The sequence below is a fragment of the Falco rusticolus genome, chromosome 5 (genome assembly GCF_015220075.1).
Source record: "Falco rusticolus isolate bFalRus1 chromosome 5, bFalRus1.pri, whole genome shotgun sequence".
In the NCBI taxonomy this organism is placed as follows: Eukaryota; Metazoa; Chordata; class Aves; order Falconiformes; family Falconidae; genus Falco; species Falco rusticolus.
Genome location: NC_051191.1, coordinates 76,134,264 through 76,158,198, shown reverse-complemented (window position 1 = coordinate 76,158,198; position 23,935 = coordinate 76,134,264). Strand labels below are relative to the sequence as shown.

The 23,935-nt window shown below is 39.5% G+C and overlaps 1 protein-coding gene across 3 annotated transcripts; it reads left to right on the top strand.

Annotated features, from left to right (window-relative positions):
• Nucleotides 1-1,317: 1,317 nt before the first annotated feature.
• TTLL1 (tubulin tyrosine ligase like 1) lies at nucleotides 1,318-21,414 on the top strand. 3 transcript variants are annotated; one of them, XM_037389321.1, is made up of 11 exons: nucleotides 1,324-1,434; nucleotides 5,544-5,668; nucleotides 5,936-6,068; nucleotides 7,867-8,075; nucleotides 9,888-10,068; nucleotides 11,183-11,317; nucleotides 11,486-11,594; nucleotides 14,843-14,986; nucleotides 16,781-16,867; nucleotides 18,038-18,201; nucleotides 20,226-21,414. In XM_037389321.1, exons 3-11 carry the CDS (start codon nucleotides 5,956-5,958, stop codon nucleotides 20,353-20,355), a joined length of 1,272 nt encoding a protein of 423 aa, XP_037245218.1. In that variant the 5' UTR covers nucleotides 1,324-1,434; nucleotides 5,544-5,668; nucleotides 5,936-5,955; the 3' UTR covers nucleotides 20,356-21,414. The 3 variants fall into 3 exon arrangements, with proteins under 3 accessions (XP_037245217.1, XP_037245218.1, XP_037245219.1); XM_037389320.1 differs by lacking the exon at nucleotides 5,544-5,668 and having other exon boundaries at nucleotides 1,318-1,434; XM_037389322.1 differs by lacking the exons at nucleotides 1,324-1,434; nucleotides 5,544-5,668 and adding an exon at nucleotides 1,453-1,563.
• Nucleotides 21,415-23,935: the final 2,521 nt, after the last annotated feature.

Below are 23,935 nucleotides of genomic sequence, written 5' to 3'. Positions count from 1 at the left end.
CACTTTTCTTGCTGCCAGCTGTCACAGCAGACGTACCTTCTTGGTTGAAAGAAGGCTGTGAAGGCTGCTCCATGCTCTCTTCTGCTGCCGAATGTATTGCTGTGCCAGGAAATTTCCACTGCATGTGACTGATGGAAGACACGCTGCATTTTACCACTGCTTTCATAGTTAAACTAGGGACTATTTAATAGCTCCAGTTATATTAATTATTAAACTTAACTGTTTTTTTGTAGTTGCATCCTTGAAACGGAGCCTATTACCATAGGATGATCTAGTAAATCATGTTTATTCTATTCAGATTACTTGGGGAATTAAGGCTCTTGGGGAATATAGATTTGTGTCTGTTACTTGCTGTATACCAGCATACTGCAAACTGCATATTTCAATTACCATCTTGATGGATCTATTTTTTTAATATGTAATTTGTCTTACGGAATGAATTATTTACCTTTATTTTTTCTTCAGAGACTCTTCAAATTTCTGGAGTTCATTATGTAATACCTTATTGTTTTATATTGAGTCTATCACAAAATGTCAGTAACCTTAGTATCTATCAGGCGTTTTAACATCATCTCTCATTTTGGAAGGAATTTTGTATGCAGGCATCAGGTTCTCTACAGGCACTAATGCTGTGACTTCTTAGGTAGCATTTCTCTCACCCAGTTTTCACTGCAGGTTATAGTTGATCATTTTGAGGAAAATTTGCACACTTCCTCAACAGTATCAATACAAAAAAAAGCTATTCCTACGGCCACATGGTGGTGGGCCTCTTGGCACCTGACGTGCTTCAACAGGGACTTCAGCTTCAGCATCTGAAGTGACCCTGGGGTTTTTTTAGGTACTCTGGTAACATCCAGGCAGGTTTTGTCATGCTATGACCTTCCGTAAACCTCCGTTTACTCATGATCAGATGTTTATCAGGGACTTTTTTACTGAGGAAGGGGCAGGCCGAGGCCACAGAGGCTTAAAGATCAAAACGGCCCCGGGCCCCGCGGTACGGTTTCAGGACCTTCCCGTCGCGCTCACAGCATGCCCCTTTCCTTCGGGGCCTGCGCCGAGCCCCGGGCCCGCCAGCACCCTCCGCACCCCTCCTCCCTCGCAGCGCGGCTGCCAGCCCAGCCCCCAGCAGGGTAGCACGCCCAGGCCTCCCCGCCGCGGACACAAGATGGCCGCCGGCCGCGCCGGGATGTGCAGCCCCTCGCGCTCCCGGGGCGGGGCCGCTCTGCGTCTCCCTGGCAACCGAGCACCCGCCGCCGCCTCCGCACCGGAAGTCCCGCCCTCGGCGCGTGGCGGTTGCTAAGGAGCGGCAGCGGAAGGGGCGGGGGCAGGGCGCTGGCCGGGACCGCGCCGCGGAGCCGCCGGCGGGGGCGATGGGAGCGGTCGGTGGGGACGGCTGGGCGTGACGGGGAGCCGCGGCCGCCTCTCCGGCGGCAGGTGAGCGCGGGGGCGCGGGTTGCGGCGTCCCACACTCACGGCGCTCGACTTCCCTCCCCTCCCGGGACTATCGCGACAGCTGAAGATTCCTGTGGGATCGCGACGCGTCCTGAGAGATGGAGGGGGGAAGTAGTCGTCTCGTCCAGCTTCCGCTCTGGGACGGGTGGGGGCAAAGCCGGTCGTGGTCAGCCTCTTCGTGCGGCTGTCGCGACATGGCGCGTCGCGGTGCGGGTGAGGCGTTGGTGCAGGCCCGAGCCCGGCTGCCTCCCCCGCGGCGGCTGCTGCTCCCTCGGCCCCGCCAGCCCCGCGGTGCGGCCTCTCGGCCCGCGGCTCCTTTCCATCCCTGACGGTTTGGGAGCCGCTGTGGCAGGGCCTCCCGGCCTCCCCTGGCGGCACAGCCGCGTCAGCCCAGCGGGATCTTGCAGTGATTGCCTTCATAATGAACCGCAGTTACGCTTTCAGCTGCTAGAAGCGAGCAGAGCTCGTCAGACACCGGCACTGCTCACTGGTGCTTGGTTTTGTAGTGTGGAAAGGTGGCCCGTGAGCAGCACGGGTAGCCCCAGCAGTGGCGGTAACCACGGCCAGGATGCCTTTGGATCTCACCATCACCTCATGAATTTGTGCCAGGCAGGAGACCCTTGCCTTGGATGAGGCTGCTGCCAGCCGCCCTTCCGTTTATGTGCTGCCCCTGGGACCAGGCTGGGTGGCAAAGACAGCGTTTCGGGAGGCGTCAAGCCTGCTGAGCCTGTACTTTGTACTTGCTGTCCCCCAGTAGGAGGTCTAGTGCTCTGGGAAGGATTTGACTTACTGTACCCTTACCCTGCTGTACAGAGGCTGGGGCTGTGTTCTGCAGGTCTTTTGACATTGACAGAACCTAAGGATCTCAGCTGAGCAGAAGTTTGAATGCATGGTTATCTCATGCAATCTCATCAAGTTATCTAGAATACCTAATTGCAGATTGAAGGGTTTCTGTAGAAAATTTATTGTATAAAAATTATATTATTGAAAATAAGATTTTGGTACAACTTAATAAAAGTTGTTTTTTATGACTCCTTGTTTGTGGGTTTCAGTAATCAAATTATATAAAATCAGGAGTTTTATTTACAGGACAGTTAAACATCATCTAAGATTATCAAACTGTCCACATAAACTAAGGACTAATTTTCAGTCTGCTGTTGTATTGCTATCTTTTCAATCCTCCTGTAGTGGGATGGATCTATAATACCTAAAGTTCCCAAAACAGGAAAATAATGACACTCATATAATTTTTCTTTTTTTTTTTTTTCCCAATTTTTAGCTTTGGTTTGGTTTTAGCTCACCTTCCTGTGTGCGAGTCCTCTGTTGAATTGTCTCTGGCTTCTGAAATAGAACAGTGCCGTCTCTGGGAGTCAGCATAACTAGTCATGGAGCAGTCCCACCTGCTACCACAAAATCCACTTACTGGATCAGTACATGCAGTCTTTCAGGGTTCCTTGCCATAGGATGTGTAGCATGAGTTGAAATCTCTTTATAAAGCATCCACTAGAAAGGAAGCTGTGACAGCTGTTGCATGCCAGGGTAGAAATGAGGTTGCATCGTTAGAAGTGCTGGCAAAGTAGCCCCTGCTTGTGGCAGTGCACTCAGTCTCTTAATCTTTGCCAGGCAGCAGCTACGTGTGTCTATAAAGAAAGAGGCACAGGCAGCTACATTTGTCTGATGTAGTATTTCTGGAAGAACAAGCCCTGAGGGCAGCTGTAGCTTGTGTACTAAGGCTGCTGGAGCTAGGCACACTTGGGAAGTAGGGAGACAGATCAAGGAGTCACATAACAGAGAAATGGGTATAGCTTTGGGGCTGGGTGTTGGTAAACCTAATGCGGTAGCTTGGACATGTGGATGACAAGTTTTAAGGCCTTTTGAAAATTTTATGTTGTGTTTTGTTAATGCTATTGTAGCGTATAACACATTTCCTTTTGAAGGGGTGATCCTGTTTCAACAACAAGATGGTGTGTGGTACTAGTGAGTCACTAGTTGTGAATCATACATACTTCAATACAAATAAATGGGTCCCTTTGTTTCATTTATGTTTGTTTTGGTAGTATCTGGAAGCCCCAGAGAAAGATCATGACCTTGCAGAACCAGGTGTTGTATAAGCACGCACAAAAAGGCAGACCCTGAGCCTTCATATACTTTCTTCTGTCTATTTAAGCTTGATTTCAACTTTTTTAACCAATGTGAATAAAATCGTGTGTCTAAAACTCTTTAAAATTAAAGTCTAATAGTAAACATTTCTGCCTTGTGGAATTGGCAGTTTAAGCAGTTTAGGAAGGAAAAGGTGGAGCAGTATGTAATGGGCTATGCCTCCCAGAACGGTGGCACTGTGGGGGTGTTAACTTGCTGGCAAGTGTACATCTCCATATCTAGTCCTGGAAACTGAAGACTCCTTGAATTCCAGTCCAGTGACTTAGTTGCAGAAATTGTATTAACTACATTCATTACTTATTTGCATTAATTATGGCACTGCATTAGTAAAGGTGATTTGAAGTTTTAATTGACTTTTCAGTGGAAAATCATATGGAGAGGGAGCAGTAGATGGGGTGTGCGGGTATGTGTGTGTAACTGTACCCTCTCCCACCCCCTTGCATGGGAATCTGCTTTTGGCTCAAAGGGATTTTCTTTTTGCACTTTGCACTTCTCTGCAGCTGGTTTCCATGAAACATAACTGAAGATTCAGTAGGCTGCAACTGCAAAACTAGTTTGTGGAATGAACTGCAGAAAGACTAAACAGCAACACTGAGACAGCTTATGAGAGCTGTCTACCCTTGACTTTATCAGTTATTATCATTTGCCCATGCATATGTTAGCTTGCTTAATAGTTGTATATTAATTCAAGCCTAGCTCCTGGGAGGCTGGACTTCACCACTTAGAGATGAGGTAAATAGGTTCACTGTGTAGTGTTCTGTCCACATCAACTGGCTTCTAGGCTTTTGTCTCTAGGCTATGTATGCACAAAGGATTACATGCTTTAATTCATGTTTCTTTGCCCACATATTCATTGATATTACATTAATGCACGATATGAGGCACCGTGTGAAGGGAATTCCTCCAAACAGCCCTTATAAAGGAGGGGTGCAAGTGTGTGAGTGCCTGCTGCTGATGCACTTCAGAGAGGTAGCAGTTGTGGGTGCTGGGCTTGTCTGCACTCCTCCTTCAGTGCATTTGCTGTGCATTTCCCACTTCGCTAGATTTGGCTGTCTTTCTCAAAACAAAAGCACAAGGATATAACACAATGTGTCAGAGGACTGACAAAAGTAATCTGAGCCCCCAGAACAAGACGGAGTGAGTTGAGTGGAGGGTTATCAAGGTGTTCAGGGACCTGAAGAACTTGTCTGGTGAGGAGAAGCTGGGGGAACTGTATTTCTTCAGCCTGGAGAAGAGTTGGCTCTGGGGTCACATGATAGCTGCCTGCCTGTACCTATGAGGAGGTTATAAAACAAACAGATCCAGGCTCTTAAGTGTGGGAAGGGTAGGAGGATGAGAGAGAGAACAGGCGTAAGCTGAAAGGGGAGAGGTTCAGAACATATGAAAAAATACGTGGAAAAAAAATACTTTCCCCCATGAGGACAGTCAAGCAGTGAGACAGGACACCCAGAGCAGTGGTGCTATCTCTGTCTTTGGAGGTTTTCAAAAGGTGGCTGGATAGAGCAACCTGGTCTGACCCCATAGCTCACCCTGCACTGAGCAGGAGGCTGGGCAAGAGACCTCCTAAGGTGGCTTCCAGCCAGAGTGGTTGTGTGTGATCGTAACAGGAAAGGCTGATCTGGACAAGTGAGAAATCTAATGTAGAAAGTGACATCTAGGTGTCATGAGTTGAAATGCAGCTTGTAAGCACTGTTCTGACAACCTTAGGTTTGGGAAATCCTGTTGTCAAGGGTTTAATGATACCAGTTTATCCATATCTCCCCCATCTAGAGCAGTACACAAAATCATGGCTGCATGTAACACAGAGAATATAACACAAAGTTGGCAATGTTACTTCGGTTCCCTTCCTTGTGGTATATCTTGACAGAGCATGTGAGGGATTTCTCTTGGAAATATTTTTCTTCTTCCTTTTTTTTTTTCTTTTTCTGCAGTCACTAAGTGATCCATATGAACTCTCCTGCTTCAAAACAAAGCAAAAAAAGTATATGCATGTTAAGTCTTGGTTAAAAATAATAAATTGTCTGTGCTCTACACTTGGTTTTGTAAACATTACCTGGTAAGTGTACGATAGTAATTTCTGTCAGTGTATTTAAGGCGAGTGTTAAAGGTCCTTGTAACTAGTGTTCTTGTTTGCAGTTGTCTAGTTGACAAATGCAAGCTTTCAGTTTGAACCTAAGATGTTACTTTCCTTTAATTTTAAATTTACTTCTATCATATTTATGTTAAAGTGCTTTTTAGATGCCACTTTTCTTCTGCTTTGACTTTCCTGGTTTCTATTCTCTTGTTTTCAACTTAACGTCTTTAAACTTCTCTTTATTAACAGGTTGATTCTGCTTTAGGATAATGGCAGGAAAAGTAAAGTGGGTAACTGACATTGAAAAATCTGTTCTAATAAACAACTTTGAAAAAAGAGGCTGGATTCAGGTGGCAGAAAATGAAGACTGGAATTTTTATTGGTAAGTACATTAAAAATACCGATTTCTAAATTTGTGAAGTGTTTTAATATCTTAGGATAATGTCATTAATAATATAACAAAATGCATATTGAAAAGTGAAAGACGCAGGAATTGCCACTGATTTACTGCAGTGCTCCTAAGAGTGTGACGCTGTTTCGTTGCTTCTGTAATTTCTTAGGCTGTTGCTGGCCTACTGTGTAGATTTGCAGTGGTAGATTCCTGTATCTGTGCAGGCCTGCTAAAGTCGTTGGGGTTCCTCAGGGCAGAAGGTCCCATCTGCATGGATCTATTCCCATGCTGCTGATCTCATGTATCTTTGTAGTTTGCCAAAGGTTTTGTCAGGGAGTGGAAAGTCAGTGACCTAGCAAGATATCGATCACTTCTGGGAATACCAATTGTAAAAAGCCTAGGGGAAAGGCTGTGCTCAGTGGTTTTTTTGCTTTGAAATCTGATACCTGATTTTATTCTCTTTTTTTGTTGTATGTAGTAAGCAGAATTTTTCCTTTACTGTTGGAGGGGATTTGTGGTGTGAGGGGAATCTTTCAGTATATCTTTTACTAAAATTTTCTGACACCATAAGGGAAATAATCCAAGAGCACACAGTTCCAATATATGATAAAATATTCTTTTATCAGTGTCACGGAGGCTTGCCCTCTTACCAGAGTCTAGGCTCCTGTAACAAAGGGCTTAAGCACGGTACTTGACTTCTCCTTCATGATGATTTATATGCAGACTCATTATTCAGCGTTTCAATACTGAGAGTGATTGTGCAATTAAACCAAGAAAATGGTGAAAGGATGAGAGTAAATAATTTAGCTTTTTATTTGACATTTGTCTAATATAAGATGGTGAAATGCTGTCCTAGAATGCAGTAATCCATTAATTGGCAGAAACAATACTCTTCAAGTAAACCAAACAATTTAAATTGTCCCTTTCAAATACGACAGAATGGCAGTTTGTGCTGCCAGTTATACCCTTTGTGAACCACTTATTTAAATGGGTAGGAATCTAGTAATCTGCTCATGCTTTTGGAATGTGGTTGGGGGGAGTGGGGGAACAGGGCACTCATGGAAACTGTTGTGTGACTGGTTGTTTTGTTTTGTTTCTTTTTTTTTCCTCCTGAAGTGATAATGTAGCCGATTGTGGCATTCAGGAAATAAATTTCCAGTGTGAGACATCTAATACAGAAAATTCTTCGTATCTATGGCCCTGCTCTTATCTTCTGTGAAAAAATGAAGTATATAACTGGATTTGATAACTTTGTCACTTCAGCCCTCTGATCTAGCATTTACAGGTGTTTTTAGCAAGATCTCTAAGCATATGAATTGAAAACAGTGATTCAAAGTCCTTTACAACCCAAATAGCAAGGTAGTCAGTAGGAGGTTGTTTTTGTGGCTTCGTTTAAGAGGAAAGCTGGGTTTCCAGAGAGTGAAGTAACAGAGAGTAAGAAGGATGCTTCTGTAGCATTTGGGTGCACATCAGTCATTTTTAGGCCCTGCTGGGCCTTGACCTGTCTATCAACAAGCTGCAGTCCAGTAGGGCCAAGTTGTCATCTTCCTTTCCTCACTTTCTGTGCCAATTTCAGTAGTAGTAGAGACTGGTATAACCTCTGGCAGGATTTCATTGGTTTTTCTAATAGAAGTTTAGGATACGTTGGATTGTCACTGCAGTAAAATATTGTACTATAAAGAGAAATGAGAGGGAGAAAAGATGAGGTGAATGTAACAAATATTTCAACTTTGTCCTCCTGAATTGTTTTTCTTGGGAGAAATCATTTGGCATCTGTTTTTGCTTTCAGGATGAGTGTACAAACTATCAGAAATGTTTTCAGTGTGGAAACTGGTTACCGTCTCTCTGACGACCAAATTGTCAATCATTTCCCAAACCACTATGAGCTGACCAGAAAAGATTTGATGGTAAAAAATATCAAGCGGTATAGAAAAGAACTTGAGAAAGAAGGAAGTCCTCTTGCAGAAAAGGATGAAAATGGGAAATATATTTATTTGGGTATGTGGTTCTCGTTACAGCATTAATCTTTTTTCTTACATAGTCAGTAACCTGGAATTGACCTAGCTTTTCTGTGCATAGAGCACTGAGCCTCTGAAGCATTAGAACATTAAAGTGACTATCTTGAAACGCTCTGTCGCTGTCAATTAAATGAAGTGCACTTTACCTAAAATTTTTGCTGTATTCTGCAAACCTAACAGCTTTTTCTCTCTGTCTTCTCCTTTTCCTTCCCTTCTGCCATTAGAGAGTACAGAAAACATAAGAGTAGAGAAAGTGATAAAAATAGTAGTAGTAAACATTTCATATGAAATACTGTATTTTCAAAGCTCTTCACAAACCTTGCTTTGAAGAATAATGGCTAATATTTTACAAATTAAAAGGGAATAGAGGGGATGCCAATAGTTCGGGGCATTTGTTTAAATTTGTTGAAATTAGACACAAAAAAGATTGAACATTTCTGTTTCCCTGTCATTACCACAGCACTAAGGCCCAATTCCTCCACTGTGTACTAGCTAGTATTCAGCAGAATTCAAGAAGGAGCACAAATCCTGTTTGTGTGCATGGAAGTCATATTTAGACTTAGTTTTGTAAGTAGTAAGGTCCTTAAAGATGACTGAACTTAACAGTGCAGCATTAGCTGAAGCAACATTGGCTGAGGTGATAATGAAATTACTGTTTTTAAATGTAAGAGTACAAAAATAGATTTGTAACTTGGCTTTTTGTGGTTGCGGGGGGGAGTCTGGAGGAGAGGTTGGTTGGGATTTTGTTGGGTTTGTTCTGATTTTGGGGTAGGGGGTTTAAATTGTTTTGAAGAGGGAACATTGTGGGATTAAGGTACTTTGCAATGAGAACTGTGGTGAAACCAAAGGGCTCTGGAACGTCAAATGAGACAGGGTTGGTATTTTTTTAATTCAAAAGGAAAAATCCATTATCTGAAAATATTATATAGGAGCAAAAATTAAAATAAACTTTTGCAGAAAGGCTCTGGACAGCACGGAATGAACAAACGCTTCAGAGCAGAAATTTGGGGGAAATAATGACTGCTAGAAAATAAAATAAAAAGCAAAACAAAACAAACACCATCACCTGCTGCCAAAAAAAAGCCCAAAACACCAAACCAAACCAGCAATAGATCAGGAATGAGGAGACTAAAGTTATTTTGGAGGTCAGAAAGCACTGGAGTGAAACAGAGATGGGGATCTGTTGGGTTGATTTACATCTTGGGAAAGTGAAGTGAAAGCACTGTTCATCTGTGTAAGAAAGAAGCAGTTTTATATGGATGGAAATGAAGATAATCTGACAATAAAAAGCAAGAAGCCCTTTTCTTTAGATTTCAGTAAGCAGGGTAATACTGATCGTGGGAGCAAATAAGAATGACTAATGGGAGGTACATGGAAATAAGAAGTATCACATCTAAAGGGGAAGCAACATCAATGTTCACATTTTTGCATGCACAGAGGATGACAAGGTGGTTAGCAGAATAGTAAAAGCTTGACATGGGAAATTGAGAAAGTTTGATAAAGTTAAATTGGAATGGTATGTGGTACTCTAATTTCACAGCATATAAACAGAAGAAGAAAACATTCATGTGAAATAAAATTTATTAATCTTAGCAGCATTCAATATTTTGCAATTGTTTAAGTTAAAACTAGAATTTAAATGAGATAAAAAGCAACACGAGTGTTAATGAAGGTGGATCATGCCAGACTGGAAAACTGAAAAGACAGAATTATTTTTTTTTAATCTGTGTGTCACTAGCCTTTTCAGATACAGTGTCCCTAATTGTGCACTGTTTTTTTTTCTTTAACTCAGATTTTGTTCCTGTTACTTTTATGCTTCCTGCCGATTATAATCTCTTTGTTGAAGAATTCAGAAAAAATCCCTCCAGCACTTGGATTATGAAACCTTGTGGCAAAGCTCAAGGAAAAGGAATATTTTTAATCAATAAACTCTCCCAAATTAAAAAATGGTCTCGAGATAGCAAAACATCTTCGTAAGTTCTTAACCCAAACCCTTTATTGTGCTTTCTGTAATCGGGTGAACCACATCAACATGCTAATTGTGTGATGCATGGGAAAAATATTCCATTATTATTGCTTTGTCATTATATAGTTAGTTTTGCATTTAATCTCAGTTATTATCTGACTTCCTCCTTCAAGCACATTTTAATATGAGTTGTTTTCATATGAGGAGGTACAAAGAACTGTTCGGTTAACTATTCTTTATTAAAATACTTTCAGTGTTGTTGGGGGGAAAAACTGCACAAAAATAATTGTTTTGCTTCATTGTATTAAGTAACAGGAAACCAGAGAAATCTTAACCTAAGAAATTTCAATAATTATTTTACTTAATATATATTAAGTCACTTTTTAAATTAGTACAAAGGAAGAATGCATTTATATGAAATAAATTAAGTTATCCATTTAGAGCACAAAACAATACACCTCATGTTGGTGATCTACTTCCAAACGGATGAAACAGGTTAGCAGTCTATATTTTTCTCTGACTAGTAAAAGTTTCGATCATGCAACCAGTGTTAGTTTTTTTCCCTGTTGTAAAGTGACTGGCTGAATATCACTTGAGGTTGGTTTTTGGGGTGTTTTTTGCGGTTTTTTTTTTACTGTTTGATTTGGAATCTGAAGAATGTCACAATCGGAAAGTTATCTTAACTTTTCACAGTGGTTTTCAATTGCACACCAAGTGTAAATACAAATATTTTAGGAGTATAAGACCTTGGCTAATGAAGGTAATGTACTAAGTACTCTTTGCTTGTCTGAACCATTCCAACCTCTAAATGCTTTCCAAGGAAAAGACTGGTTTGTAGACCCGCATTTTGAATGACTCGGTCAGCTACCCTGTTAACTTCAAAACTGAATTTAAGTGGTTAATTGATCTTATTTTATCCATTTAGTATTTTTAACTTTTTTGGTATGTGATATCTGATGCCAAGTGTGTATTATTAACCACTACAGCATTCTATGTCTTGGCAAAAGATGCAAGATTTCAATCAATCCAAAATTTACAGACTGCTTCTAAAGAAAAAAGAGACTTTACCAGATCATATAGGTGCAATTGTCACATTCTGGAACGTGATTTGTGTTTTTCAGGTTTGTATCTCAGTCTTCCAAAGAAGCCTATGTGATTTCTCTCTATATCAACAATCCATTACTTATTGGTGGAAAGAAATTTGATCTTCGCCTATATGTTTTAGTGTCTACCTATCGTCCACTGAGATGTTACATGTAAGATTGTATATATTTGTATTTTATTCTGAGACAATGTTTAATGTAATCAAAATAATGTTGCGCTTGTTGCACAAAGAAGTTTAACATGTACATGGTATCCTAGGATGCTCTTTTCCTTATTTCTTATTGGGGTTTAACACATGTTAATGACTTTTTGCATTTAAGGTATAAACTTGGATTTTGCCGGTTTTGCACAGTAAAATATACACCAAGTACAAGTGAATTGGATAACATGTTTGTACATCTTACAAATGTTGCCATTCAGAAACATGGGGTAAGTGTACTGAGTTCTTAGGTGCTCTTTTGTAGCAAGACTGATTTTCTGAAATTAACCCAAAAACTTGGAATAAAAAGGTTTTATTTGTCATATTCTTCATCATCTTGCAATTAAAATACTTCGGCTTGAACTTACAAATAAATTTTAGAAGACTGTAGATCAAAAGTGTGCAAGATGATGAGCTGCAGCTCTGTAATAGACTCTGGTATCTTCAGTATCGACTTGCAATAGTTGAAAGCAGGGGTTTTCTTCAAGTCTCCTGTCATTTAAATGCTAATATGCTCACTGAAGAATTGATTCTGTGAGCAGTGGAATTAATGAAGCCTGGTTCCTGTGGATTTGTATTTTATAATAGCACTTTAATAGTGGCTTCCTGATCTCTCCTTCCCCCTCTCTCCCATGCAATTAATTCAGCTTTTCTATTTCCAGCACTTATTCAGCTTTTTCCTGTTTCCCCACCCACCCTCACCTTCCTTCTGTGGGTGAGAAAGGGAATGTGCAGTTGCAGTCATGGAGAGAAATGCTTGCTAACTGGCCAGCTGGTGGCTTTCCCTTGAATGGACAAAGATGGAGTTCTGCCTGCAGAACAGTTCTGTCCTGTAATTTACCATTGACGTTCATAAGACATGTGGAAACCTGATAGCTTTGACAGCACTTCCTTATGTCAAAATAGGCTGAAATTCACCAGTGGAAGGAAAGGCTAGTGGGTCAGGGGTGACACGAACAGATGGGCATACACTATCCCTGCCCAAGCCTTGCTTCGTCAGGGAATCCACTTGATGATGATGACTGTCCCTTGTGCGTTTTTAGCGGATGTCTGTGATTTATAAACCATGCCTCTGTTACAGTAATTAAAACTCTATTGTTGCACTTCCTATTTTCATAGATTTTATTTTAAGAGTATGGAAAATAATTGTGTTATGTACATACACGCATACACTCATGCATATATATTCATACGTGTATACACACACGCACACAAAAGATACATATAATGTGTCTTAAATTGCACCCTTGCTATGTGCACCTTGTCTGTTACTGTTCTGTAAGATGTGCAGCATAACAGAACTGTTTTTACCTGGATATTCCTGTAAACAACAATGTGAATTATAAATGTCACTTATGGTGGTAGTTATAAACCAGGGTAAATCTCAAAATGTGGCACTTTTCAGTACTACAAATGTTTTCTTGCTCAGGTGCCGATTTGTGAAATGCATCAAATGCATTATGGTTTGGCAGGGCACACTGAGAATTAGTTGTGGTGAAAGCAGATCCCATACAACTTAGAGCATAAATCGTGGTGCTGTGGCCAGTAGCAGTGAAGAGGTGAGGCAGGGGATATGTTGCCTATCCCATTGTTACACACCCTTTTATCTTCTCTACCACTTAAAGAATGGATTTCAAGATTTCTTCCAAATATAAGTAGAAGTAAAATAGCGGTGAGGTCACTTTGAGAGAAGAAAGGACAATAGAAATGGTATAGAAGCAGAAGCTTAAAAATGTGGAGTCATTACTAGAGTATTTGAAAAAGTCTTATAAATTCTGAACCACTAATGTCTGTTGGGTTTTGCAGAAAGAAGTGAGAGAAGCTTAATGTAAAGCCCCTCCCTCCATCCTGTCTGTCCTTCTGCTTTAAATGTGTCTGTAACTTTGGGGGCACTTAGGCTGTACAGTTTTAGAAGAACCTATTTTGAATGGTCAAGGAATTTATCAAAATTATGATGAAGTCTGGAAAAACTCTTGAAGTTCTAGCTATTAACCTCTAGTCTAAGCCCCATGTGGACCGTAGAGTGTGTTTGCACCCTACAAGCTCATGGGAAAACGTCTTTATTGACTGGCACACTTTCCAAATTAATGGGGAGAGGGAAAGAGTAAAATAAGAGGGTAAGTCAGTATACCCGTTGTAATGTTTGTGTTGGAAAATACAGTTCTAAGTCATTATTCTGCATGTGTACTGCATGTGTAATACAAACAAAACAATAATAAGTCTTCTACTTAATTATTTTCAGTTACTGATCTTCTGTGTAGCCTGTAATATTCTACTTTGGTTTAGTATTTTAATTAAACAGCTGTGATTGTGTAAAGCTCTAACCAGTTGCAATCTCTTTTGATTTGAGTACTTGTTCTGAAATGCAAAGAGGGTTGAAATTTTTATCTCTGTTCCCTTGCTGGAATCTGGTCTCAAGAAATTCTTTTCCACGCAGCAAGTCCTGAGAACCATGTTTCAGGTCTTTATTCGTACAGTTTGGTTTTCCAAATTTACTAAGGGAAGAGCTGTAGAAAAAGCCTAAAAATAGATAGAGGCTTCTCTGACCTTGTCTTAGAAGATGACAGGTTTTGTTCCTCTGATAATTTTTCTGCTTTAGGCATTCTGTGTTTTATAATTTAGCAGGCATACAATAATTAATTTTTAGAAATGCTTAGAACCTTTTTTTAAGGGACAAAGCATTTGTCCTGAGAATTATTCAAGAGCATGTGTCTTTTCATCAGTAAGAATACCCTCAGTTTGCTCTTGTCTTTCTGTTTAAAGAGAATACAGTGCAGAGCCTTGATAGCCTCTGAAAAGACAAATATAAGTTAACCTCCTTTTTCTCCTGTTCTGTTTCAGTAGCACTTAGTGTTTTTCCTATATCAAAATACTGAATGACTTGAAAAAATTAACCTTTAAAAATAATTCAGGTGTCATTTCACTGTCTTCTTGAATGTAACTTGTCAGTAGCACCATTAAGAAGACAGAGTGTTTGCCTTTTGGGAAACAGATAAGTCACATTTTAAATAAATAAAGGCAGACAAGCACTTTCAGGTGCTGCATTTTTAAACAGCTAACTTTAGTGAAATTTAGCTATTGTTCACTTAATTATTTTCCCCTTATCCCCAGAGGAGGAAAAAGTTCAATTCTTTCCTGTCACATTTTAAAACTTATATTTCCATATCATAAATAACATTTAACGGTAAAACCATCAAAGTACCAGTTGCTTTTTTCTTCTAAGAAGGATATACTATTTGATTTGCAATGTGTGATATAAACATATACCACTATAATAAAAACAGTTGTTTCTACAGAGACCAGTTCAAAGTAAAGCTGAAGTTTTCATAAAGCTGTAAAATAGAGTAAAAAGAATTTTCTGAGTTTGTTTTTAGAGCAATACTTGAATGTAAGTATAAGTGGGTGCTTTTTTGTAAATGAAACAAAACTGCTGAACAACTTCAAAATCTTAGACTGAATTAACTCCTTAACTCTTCAGGATGATTACAATCATATCCATGGAGGCAAGTGGACAGTGAGTAACTTACGCCTGTATCTGGAGAGCACCCGCGGAAAGGAAGTCACAAACAAATTGTTTGATGAAATTCACTGGATAATCGTGCAGTCCCTGAAGGCTGTTGCAGTAAGTACAGTTCCTGGAATGCTGCCAGCGATAGCGTTACGGCTGCAGGCTTCTCATAACCATGCAAGTGAGCTTGCCATCAAACCCTCTAAAATCTGCTCCCTGCGGTTTGAATGGTGGTGTTGATGCTGATTTCTGTAATTCTGTTATCTCTTGATTTCTCTGTGCTGAGTGGATGTGAATTGTGTGTGTGTGTGGGGGTGAGCTACCTCTGCATATTGAAAAAGTGAATTAATCTGTTTCCTTGAGGACTCTGTGAACTATCTAATATGACTTGATACTGCCCTTGTGAATAGTATTAAGGTCTGCCATGGTGTGTGATGTCATTGCAGCAATAACGTGTCATTTAAAAAATAGCTCTGGAGGACAGTTCATCAAAGAAAACATAAGGCTATTAGTTCAGCAGAGTTACATAACTTACTTTCACCTCTTTTATACACGAGTCAGATAGTTATCTTCAACTCTTATTTTAAAAAGGAGAAGTAGCAACCAGTCCTCTGCTTCAGTGACTTCCCAGTGTTTGGGTAGTATCCCATGATTAGATTAGAGAGCAGGTATCACTCTGTGGGTCAGCTGGGGTAACTGAAGAGTTCACCGGTGCCAAGGGTTGTCCTGTTCCCAAGTGCATGGTCCTGTCATCTCTTGTGGGTTGGTCCTGGCACCATCATGAGCTGAATCAGCTCACTCGCCCAACTGACAATTACTACCTTGTTTTATTGATGGGGTAGTGTTCTGCCAGTGTAATAAGCTGAATCACTTGACTGAAGGACCAGATGAACACCAGAATCAGCACGAGGAAGGACAAGGTCATGAAGCTGGGATCAGTGGGAGGCGGGGAGGCATGGCTTGACTGAGCCTCTGCTGTGCAGTCGTATTTGAAACCAGGTTTAAGAAGAAAAGGGATTTAACCCAAATGTTAGTATGACCTTTAAAGAAAGAGAAAAAGTGTTGAGAATTACTGAGCATGAAATGTTTTGGTCCTCTGTCTTTCTGACAGTGTAATGTAATGTAATGAGATGCTTGTTACTTCTTCCTCCTTTCACTCTGAAAAACTGAAAAGCTTTCCTTATTAGTCTAGGGGACTAACTATTAGTCTCACTAACCTGTTACAAAGGTTTCTTTAAAAGATCTGATGAGATTTGCATAGAAAAAAATTCTTACTGTGCATGCTGCAAAAGTTCAGCAGATGCTGGAAAACTACTGATTCTCTAGAGGATGTGCATCTAAGCACAACTTGGTCCTTGGTCTCTCTTGGCTTTTGAGATCATAGTTGACTTGAGCTAATTATAATTACAAAATGTATCTGGTGATTATTTGACCTTAAATTTCTGCATAGTTACAGCAGCAGAATAAAAGAAACGTCTTTGAATAAGTCTCCTTTTTCTGAAGTTTAAAGAATTCACAATTATGTGAAGCTGTGTTACATAACTTTAAATCTTCCCAATTTCTCCTGATGCATGCAGGGTTTAAATATTGTTATTTCTTTTGCAAAATATGAAAACACTTTTATTTTCCTGCTGGAAGCATAATGGAAAGTTAATGTAACTTAGTACATGGCATTAATGCAATCATTCATATTGAAATATTTATTTACAGCTAGGAAAAAGTTCAGGCAGTCCTGAACTTACTAGTTAGCAAGCTTGTATCGGAGTTACAACATTGAAAACTGTTGTTTTCATAATTCATAATGTAATCACATGTGGTTTCTAGCAAACAAGATGTGTGATCAGGGATACTTACTGAATTGTTGATTTTAATGCATGTTCTGTTCTTTTGTTTGTTTGGTTTTTTTAGCCCGTAATGAATAATGATAAACATTGCTTTGAGTGTTACGGATATGACATTATCATTGATGACAAGCTTAAACCGTGGCTGATTGAGGTAAGGTTACATGAAATACAGGGAAAAAATTCCCTTCTCATTTCGGAGGGTAAAACTTAAGCAAATTTCAATGTAGTCTTTCCTCTTTTGAAACAGTATCTTTTGTTCCTCAGGTAAGTGGATTAAGAAAAATGTTGGAAAGTAAAATAGACCATGTGATGACCAAGCTAGCTTGTGCTTTTGTTTCCTGTTTGTTTGGTGTTTCTATTTGTTTGTGGCTTTCTGTTTTGTCCTTTAAATCCAGTGCATCCATACAATCAGACTTCAGAGGCAGACTGAATGTTAGCAGCCTTATTAGATACTGTATCAGTAGCTGTTGGCATTGGCTTGATGGAGCATAATATAAAACTTAAGTTTTAAGTGCTATTACGGCCTTCATGTTGCGGTTTGAGAGGAAAGAAAAGGGGCACACAAAGGATAATTGGGATATTTGGAAGGCTTGGGGGGTTTTCACATAAATTTCTCTTTAGTGTTTTAACTTTGAATCTGTACATTCAACATGAATTTCATCCAGGCCTCTTCCTTCTTAATCTAATTGAAAGTGGAAGATCAAAGGTAAATGGAATTTATAAAAAAAATAAATCTGCTTATGGTTCTGATACCACTTCTCCATAATAAATGTGGAACACAAGAGATACATTAAATGAACCCCAGTTTTAATTAAAACAAGGTGCATTGTAGTGCTTTGAATAAGAGCACATACATGTTTCTCTAGCTGACAGTTTAACGGTAGAACTCTGATTAAAAACATAAATAGAAGCTTTTTACCTAGAAGAAACCCACAGACTCCTAGATGTAACAGCTGTTGGAGTGAACTAGGCAAACTGTAAGCACTGAAATTTATGGAGTTTGTATCCATGTAAGCTTAGAAAGTTAAACAAAAATCTGTGTCTTGTCTGATTATCTGTCATTTGTCTGGTGAATCCGGTCTCAACGAAAATCTTCAGGCTGACGCTGCAGTCAGACAGTGGTGTGGTGCTTTTTGTTTTAAGTAAAACAAAAAATGCCCAGTGGGGAATTCCTTCCAGTGTCTGAAGAACTGAAAGATATGCTTTGAGACACTAAGTCTTAATTTCCCAGATAGTACATATAGTCATCACACATGCTGTTTGGAGAACTACATACCCCTCAAAAAATTGATGCTGACTTTTTTTTTTTTTTCTTTTCTAGGTTAATGCTTCCCCTTCTCTTACTTCCAGTACTGCTAATGATCGCATCTTGAAATACAATCTTATTAATGACACACTTAACATCGCTGTGCCTAATGGGGAAATTCCAGACTGTAAATGGAATAAATCTCCACCAAAAGAGGTTCTTGGCAATTACGAAGTCTTGTAAGTTTTTTCAGTGTTCAATATAAAGGCAAATGCTTTTCAGTCACTTCACTTTTTTTAATAGGTAATGTAGACCATAGAGCTAAGTTGAACTTCATGCTTATGTGAAAAATGGGCACCAAGTACCACTTCATTTTTTTGGAGCTGCAACAGCAGTGTTTGAGATGGGGAGTGCATTAAAGCAGAGTTGTCTTGTCTCATCTCCAGAGGGAGTGTTACTTGTCTGATAAGCCCCTGCCTGCACCTTCAGAGCTTCCAGCAGCTAGATTTGAGGTTTAGAGGCAAAGAGAGTGTTTGTCTTATACTTGTAGGACATTTAAGTATAATGAGTGTAATATATAGATGGTAATTAAATAGATACAATAGCTATTTGATAAAAAATATCTGATAACTCATTATTATTACATCCATGAATTACAGAAGCCAAGAAGCATAATTTCTATGAACGGAGAGAAAATTTTTAAATTCCCCAAGCTGTGTTACAAAGAGAAATTAAGGAGACTGAGATCTTTATACTGGAGTGTCTGAAGGATTTATCTAGGATTGATTGGTCTTATGCAGAGGAACACTGATTTAAATACTATATTGATGATACAGTTTCTCATATTTTTTGAGAAAATGTTGGGATAGGTACTCTAGCAGTAGTGATACAATTGTTCAGTGTGTCAGGAATGTGGTCATGTACATAGTTGATCCACTAGTTCATACTGATCTTAAATACTCTTTCTATATGCTAGTAGAGGCAGTTAAATATGTGTTGTCGGAATTATGATTTAAGTTTTAATGAATGTTTTATACACAGTAGCTGCAAATACGTATACAATAGTGTAAGTATTATGACTGTTCTACAAAATATTGTAGTATTATCTTTTGATAATTATAATTATGCATCTATAGCAAATTTCTGCTTGGAATTTGCACAGCAGCTGAGAGGTAAGTATATACTGAGGTTATCTGAGGCCATAATGGGTTTAGATATTTCAAGAACTACTTTTCACTGTGGTTAAGTGTTACAAAATACATGTCATCAAATGCATTTAATTTAAGCACACTGGTGTTTGTTCACCTCATTCTTTCCCTGCTTGCTTTCTGATGCAACAGTGGAGGTTTTTAACATTGCAACTAACAATCGTCTGTTTGAAGCAATAGCTTAAGACTTTATTAAACTGCCAGCAGTCTGATGTTCCTGCTTAACAACAGACCTATGCAGTGAGGAGAAATACAGAAGTACTTGGGAAATTTCGCAACCTTAAAATTTTACAGACTCAGGAGTTTGACCAAAGCTGCCAGATGGGCCCCTCACTTCAAGAGGGACATAGAGGTGCCGGAGTGTGTCCAGAGAAAGGCAACAAAGCTGGTGGAGGGTCTAAAGCACAAGTCTTAAGAGTAGCAGCTGAGGGAACTGGAGTTCTTTAGCCTGGAGAAGAGGAGACTCAGAGGGGACCTTATTGCTGTCTACAACTACCTGAGAGGAGGTTGTAGGCAGGTGTGGGTAAGTCTCTTCTCCCAGATAACCAGCAACAGAACAAGAGGAAACAGCCTCAAGTTACACTAGGCGAAATTTAGATTGGATGTTAGGGAAAATTTCTCCACTGAAAGGGTGGTCAAGCATTGGAACAAGCTGCCCAGGGAGGTGGTAAAATCACCATCCCTGGAGGTATTTAAAAAACAGTAGATGCAGTGCTTAGGGACGTGGTTTACTGGTGGACTTGGCAGTGCTGCGTTAATGGTTGGACTCGATCTCAAAAGTTTTTTCCAACCTAAATGATTTTATGGTTGTATGATTTGTTTCTTTTAAAAAGCAGCTGAAGATATTTCAGTTGATCTGTATTGTAACATCATGTGGTAATATATTTCCTTGAATAATAGCTGCATGTCAAACTATGCATGTGTAAACCAAAGTGTTGAACAGCTTGCATTAAATTTCGGTGCTAAATATTAAGCAAAATATAATATAGAGGACCCACTTTTATTTGTGTATTAAATAGCAGGACAAGGCATTGAACGGGTTATCTTGTTTTCAGATATGATGAAGAGATGGCACAAAGTGATGGGCCTGATCGTGACTTGCGAAGTCGTTCTGGGCAATCCACGGGAGTAAAAGGAAATCGTGCAAGAGATTCTGGAAAGCCCGTACTAACCACATGGAAGTGACAACAGAAAAAACAGCTGCACTCTTGGTAGGAGGACATCGTGAACAAAAATGCAGTTTTTTAATAAATTCCTCTATTTTGCTACATTGCATGTGGGAAATATTAAAAGAGGACAATACAGCTTTTGAGAAGAGGTGAAACAAACACTCTAAAACCAGGAACTGTACTACATATACACTGACTTGATGATTATTACAATAATATATATAGTTTGGATGTATATATATTTATTTTGTGTATATATACACTTTGTATAAACTAATATTCTCTCAGTAATGATTAAGAATTTTCTTTATAAAGATGACAACTCAAAACATGCATCCTGAAAGAAACCCTTTGCTTTTCTGGATTTAATGTATTTCCTATAGTAGCCTGTCCGTAGCTCTTCCTATAATAAATGAGCTGTGGATTCTGTAAAAGGCTGGTAGTGGTGAGTGTTAGTATTGTCACAATGACACTTCAGATTCTTGTTAGTAAAAGATCAACTTAGAAAAAATAGCAATACGTGGACTCGAGGCTATTGTCAGTTAATGCAGCTAATGATTTATAACCAATATTAAGAAACTGAAAAGCAACTTTTTCTATATGGAGGGGTTTTGTTTGTTGTTTGTTTTTTTTTAATTTCCTTCAAGTGTTTTGAGCTGCTAACTCTTTAAAGGTAGAAAGTTTCATGGACTGAGGGAGTGTTCCACATGGTATATTGATGCATTATTTCATTAGCCATTAATTTTTATTTCAAGATAATGCATGTCTGTGGAAAAACAGGCAGAACAACTACACACTGTAATAAATCTCATTGCTTGAAGCCAATGGTAAATCCTTATTTGCACCAGAACCTCTTCATGTGTTGATGCCTGTATATAAGTACGGTATCTGTATATTTTTGTATATTTTGTATGCACTACAACAAAAATATTATTGCACGCGGTAAGCTATTTCTGGTAGCGATGATAACAACAGTTGTGAAGATTAGCTACTAAAATGTATAAAGCAAAAGTTAAAAATAGGTATTTCAGTCTTCTAACAGCATAGCATATAAATAAACTGGTTGGGTCTGTGATTGGCTGTTGCTTCCACTTGCTTTTCTACCCATTATTGGGTGATTATTTATAAATGTCAATATGCAGTTCTGGTTGTCTTTATTCTCCTTCCCCCTCCTCCCTTTTTTTTTTTTTATTTTTTTGATGGTGTAGTACTGCAGAGAGAAAGATGAAGGAGGCTGCAAGTTGCAAATGTCCACGTAACCATAATACAGCCTAATCTGGATGCCACTAGTGCAGCAATACTCCATCTGCCTGCCACAGCAGGCTACGTGCTTTACCCTCCTACGTGGCAGGCCACTGAAGTGCATGCAAAGTAAACTTCACCTCTCCCAAAAGTTTTGAGTTCCTTGAACACGTAAACCAGACCACCTGCACCACCGAAAATGTCAGTCCTTTTCCTGCTTTTGAAAGTCCTCCTAGAAGAGGGCAGCTGCTTGCAGACTGGAGTCTTTGGGACAGTTGGTGCTGATGACTCTCAAGTCTGAACACAATCTGGCAAGAGCAGTTTGGGCTGGGGGGGGAGGGAGGGCAGACGTGGGCTGGGCTGACCAATATCCTTACACAGGATCTGGGATTCATCCTTGCAGTAAAGGATGTATTGCATGTAGACAGAATGAGTCACTCCAAGTGTAATCCTCATCTTTATTAATCTTCTATGTTCCATTAAAGTAAGGACAAAAATCCAACTGACTCTCGTGTCTTCAGACCTCAATCTTCTCACTGGACTCTACAAAAGCATACTCAAGTTGGCTCTTGAAATACAGCTGAGAAAAGATGATTACTGCGGGGTATTAAAGCTCATCTGAATTTCAGGATTCATAGTTGTTGGGGTTTTGTGTTTGGTTTGGCTTTTTTTTTTTTTTTTCCTTCCCCAGTTCCCAAGTATGAGTCTTGCTTGTATGTTTGAACCTGGACAATTAAGCTACTCTTAAGGGGATATGTGGTCAGATATTAAGTGTTGTTTTAATGATGTGATATTTAGTGAGCAGATGCTTCCAGCTTTACCCCCAGCTGCCTGTTGGGGGTAAAGTAGGAAGTGGTGACAGCCTTAGGAACTATGAGACTGTAGTAAATACTGTTTACAGCGTGGTCATGTTCCTTACAGACAAGCAACACAAGGATACTCTTGATAGAAGGAAAATGGCACTTTCTTACACTTTTGTTTCCACTGCTTGTAGTTAATTTCTTGTTCTGTCGTAACAGTAGCACTAGCAAGGATGGCTACAGTAGAATGATTACTCCTTCACTTTATCTTAATTCCTGTTTGTGCAGCCTATGCTGGCTGGACTTTATAGGGAATACTGAGGTATACTGAGAAATGCAGATTCTGGTAAAAAAGTCAACTTCACACTGTTACTTTTTGAGTATGTAGAAGTCCTAACATACTAACTGAGCTGCAGTAACTTTCAGTCTCCTTTTTGAGAAGGCTTAATGTGAAAGCAAAACCAGGTCTGGGTTATTAGAATTTATTGCAGTAGAAGGCCTTGGAGACTTAATCCAGGGGATACTCTTTAGCTGTAATTTCACCATGAACTAAAAACTATGGTAGCATCTAAATAATCTTGTTCTTCCAGACTTGTTGGTAGGTGGTACTCTGTGTTGGCAATGGTGTCTTTTCAGCCAGGCAATGAGTTGCACTGGGGCCTCCAGAACACAGACATTGGCAAGTCAGAATAGGAATGGCACTACCTGTAATACTACTAATACTGAATATTCTTATTTAATTTTGGGGTTTTTTTCCTAATGGCTTGGAAAGGGTCAACTTGTTTGAGCTTGTACTCCTACTACTCAGTATAGTAATGCATCTCTTCCTGTCTTGCCTTCTGAAAAATTGTCATCATGTTAAATCAGTGGAAATCTTACTATTGGTTTCAAAGAATAAGGATTTCTGTCCCAGTGTGTGGCAGATAGTGTTCAAAGCCAGGCTGGATGGGGCTTTGAGCAACCTGATCTAGTGGAAGGTGTCCCTACCCATGGCAAAGGGGTTGGAACTAGATGATCTTTAAGGTCTTTTCCAACCCAAACCATTCTATGATTCTGTGGTTCACATACAGTATTTGCAGAGCAGTGTTTTATACGGAAAATATTTTTTCTAACAGTGCTATCAGTTTGAAACAAGCAAATCTTTTCCTCTGGCCACTGTAGTATTGGAAAATCGTATTTCAGACACTTCCCTTGAGGATGAAATATCTCTTTAAAATATCTAATAAATTATCATTACTACCTCAAAATCAAAATATTGAAGTATTACTAATTGGGAGGAGAAAAAAAGAAAAAAGCTCTGATAGGAGTCCTTGTCTATGCAGTACTTAATCTCAGAACTAGAATTTAGACTTCCAGTGTTGATGTCCTATTTTATGCAGTTATATCTCCAACTATCGTATTGCTAGTAATTTCATCCTGCTGACCCAGACATGAATTCAGTAATGCAATGTTCTTCTTTAAAGAGCGAGAAGTCAAAGAGACTGCAGATAGAGACCCTCTCTTCCTGGTATCATTCCACTTTCTTTTTAAAAACAATAGACTACTGATTAGATA

Coding starts and splice junctions, on each gene's coding strand:
- TTLL1 (XM_037389320.1), top strand. CDS start 5,956: ATGGCAGGAAAAGTAAAGTGGGTAACTGACATTGAAAAATCTGTTCTA. Junction 10,069..11,182: donor CGAGATAGCAAAACATCTTC/GTAAGTTCTTAA, acceptor TGTGTTTTTCAG/GTTTGTATCTCAGTCTTCCA. Junction 11,595..14,842: donor TTGCCATTCAGAAACATGGG/GTAAGTGTACTG, acceptor TTAACTCTTCAG/GATGATTACAATCATATCCA.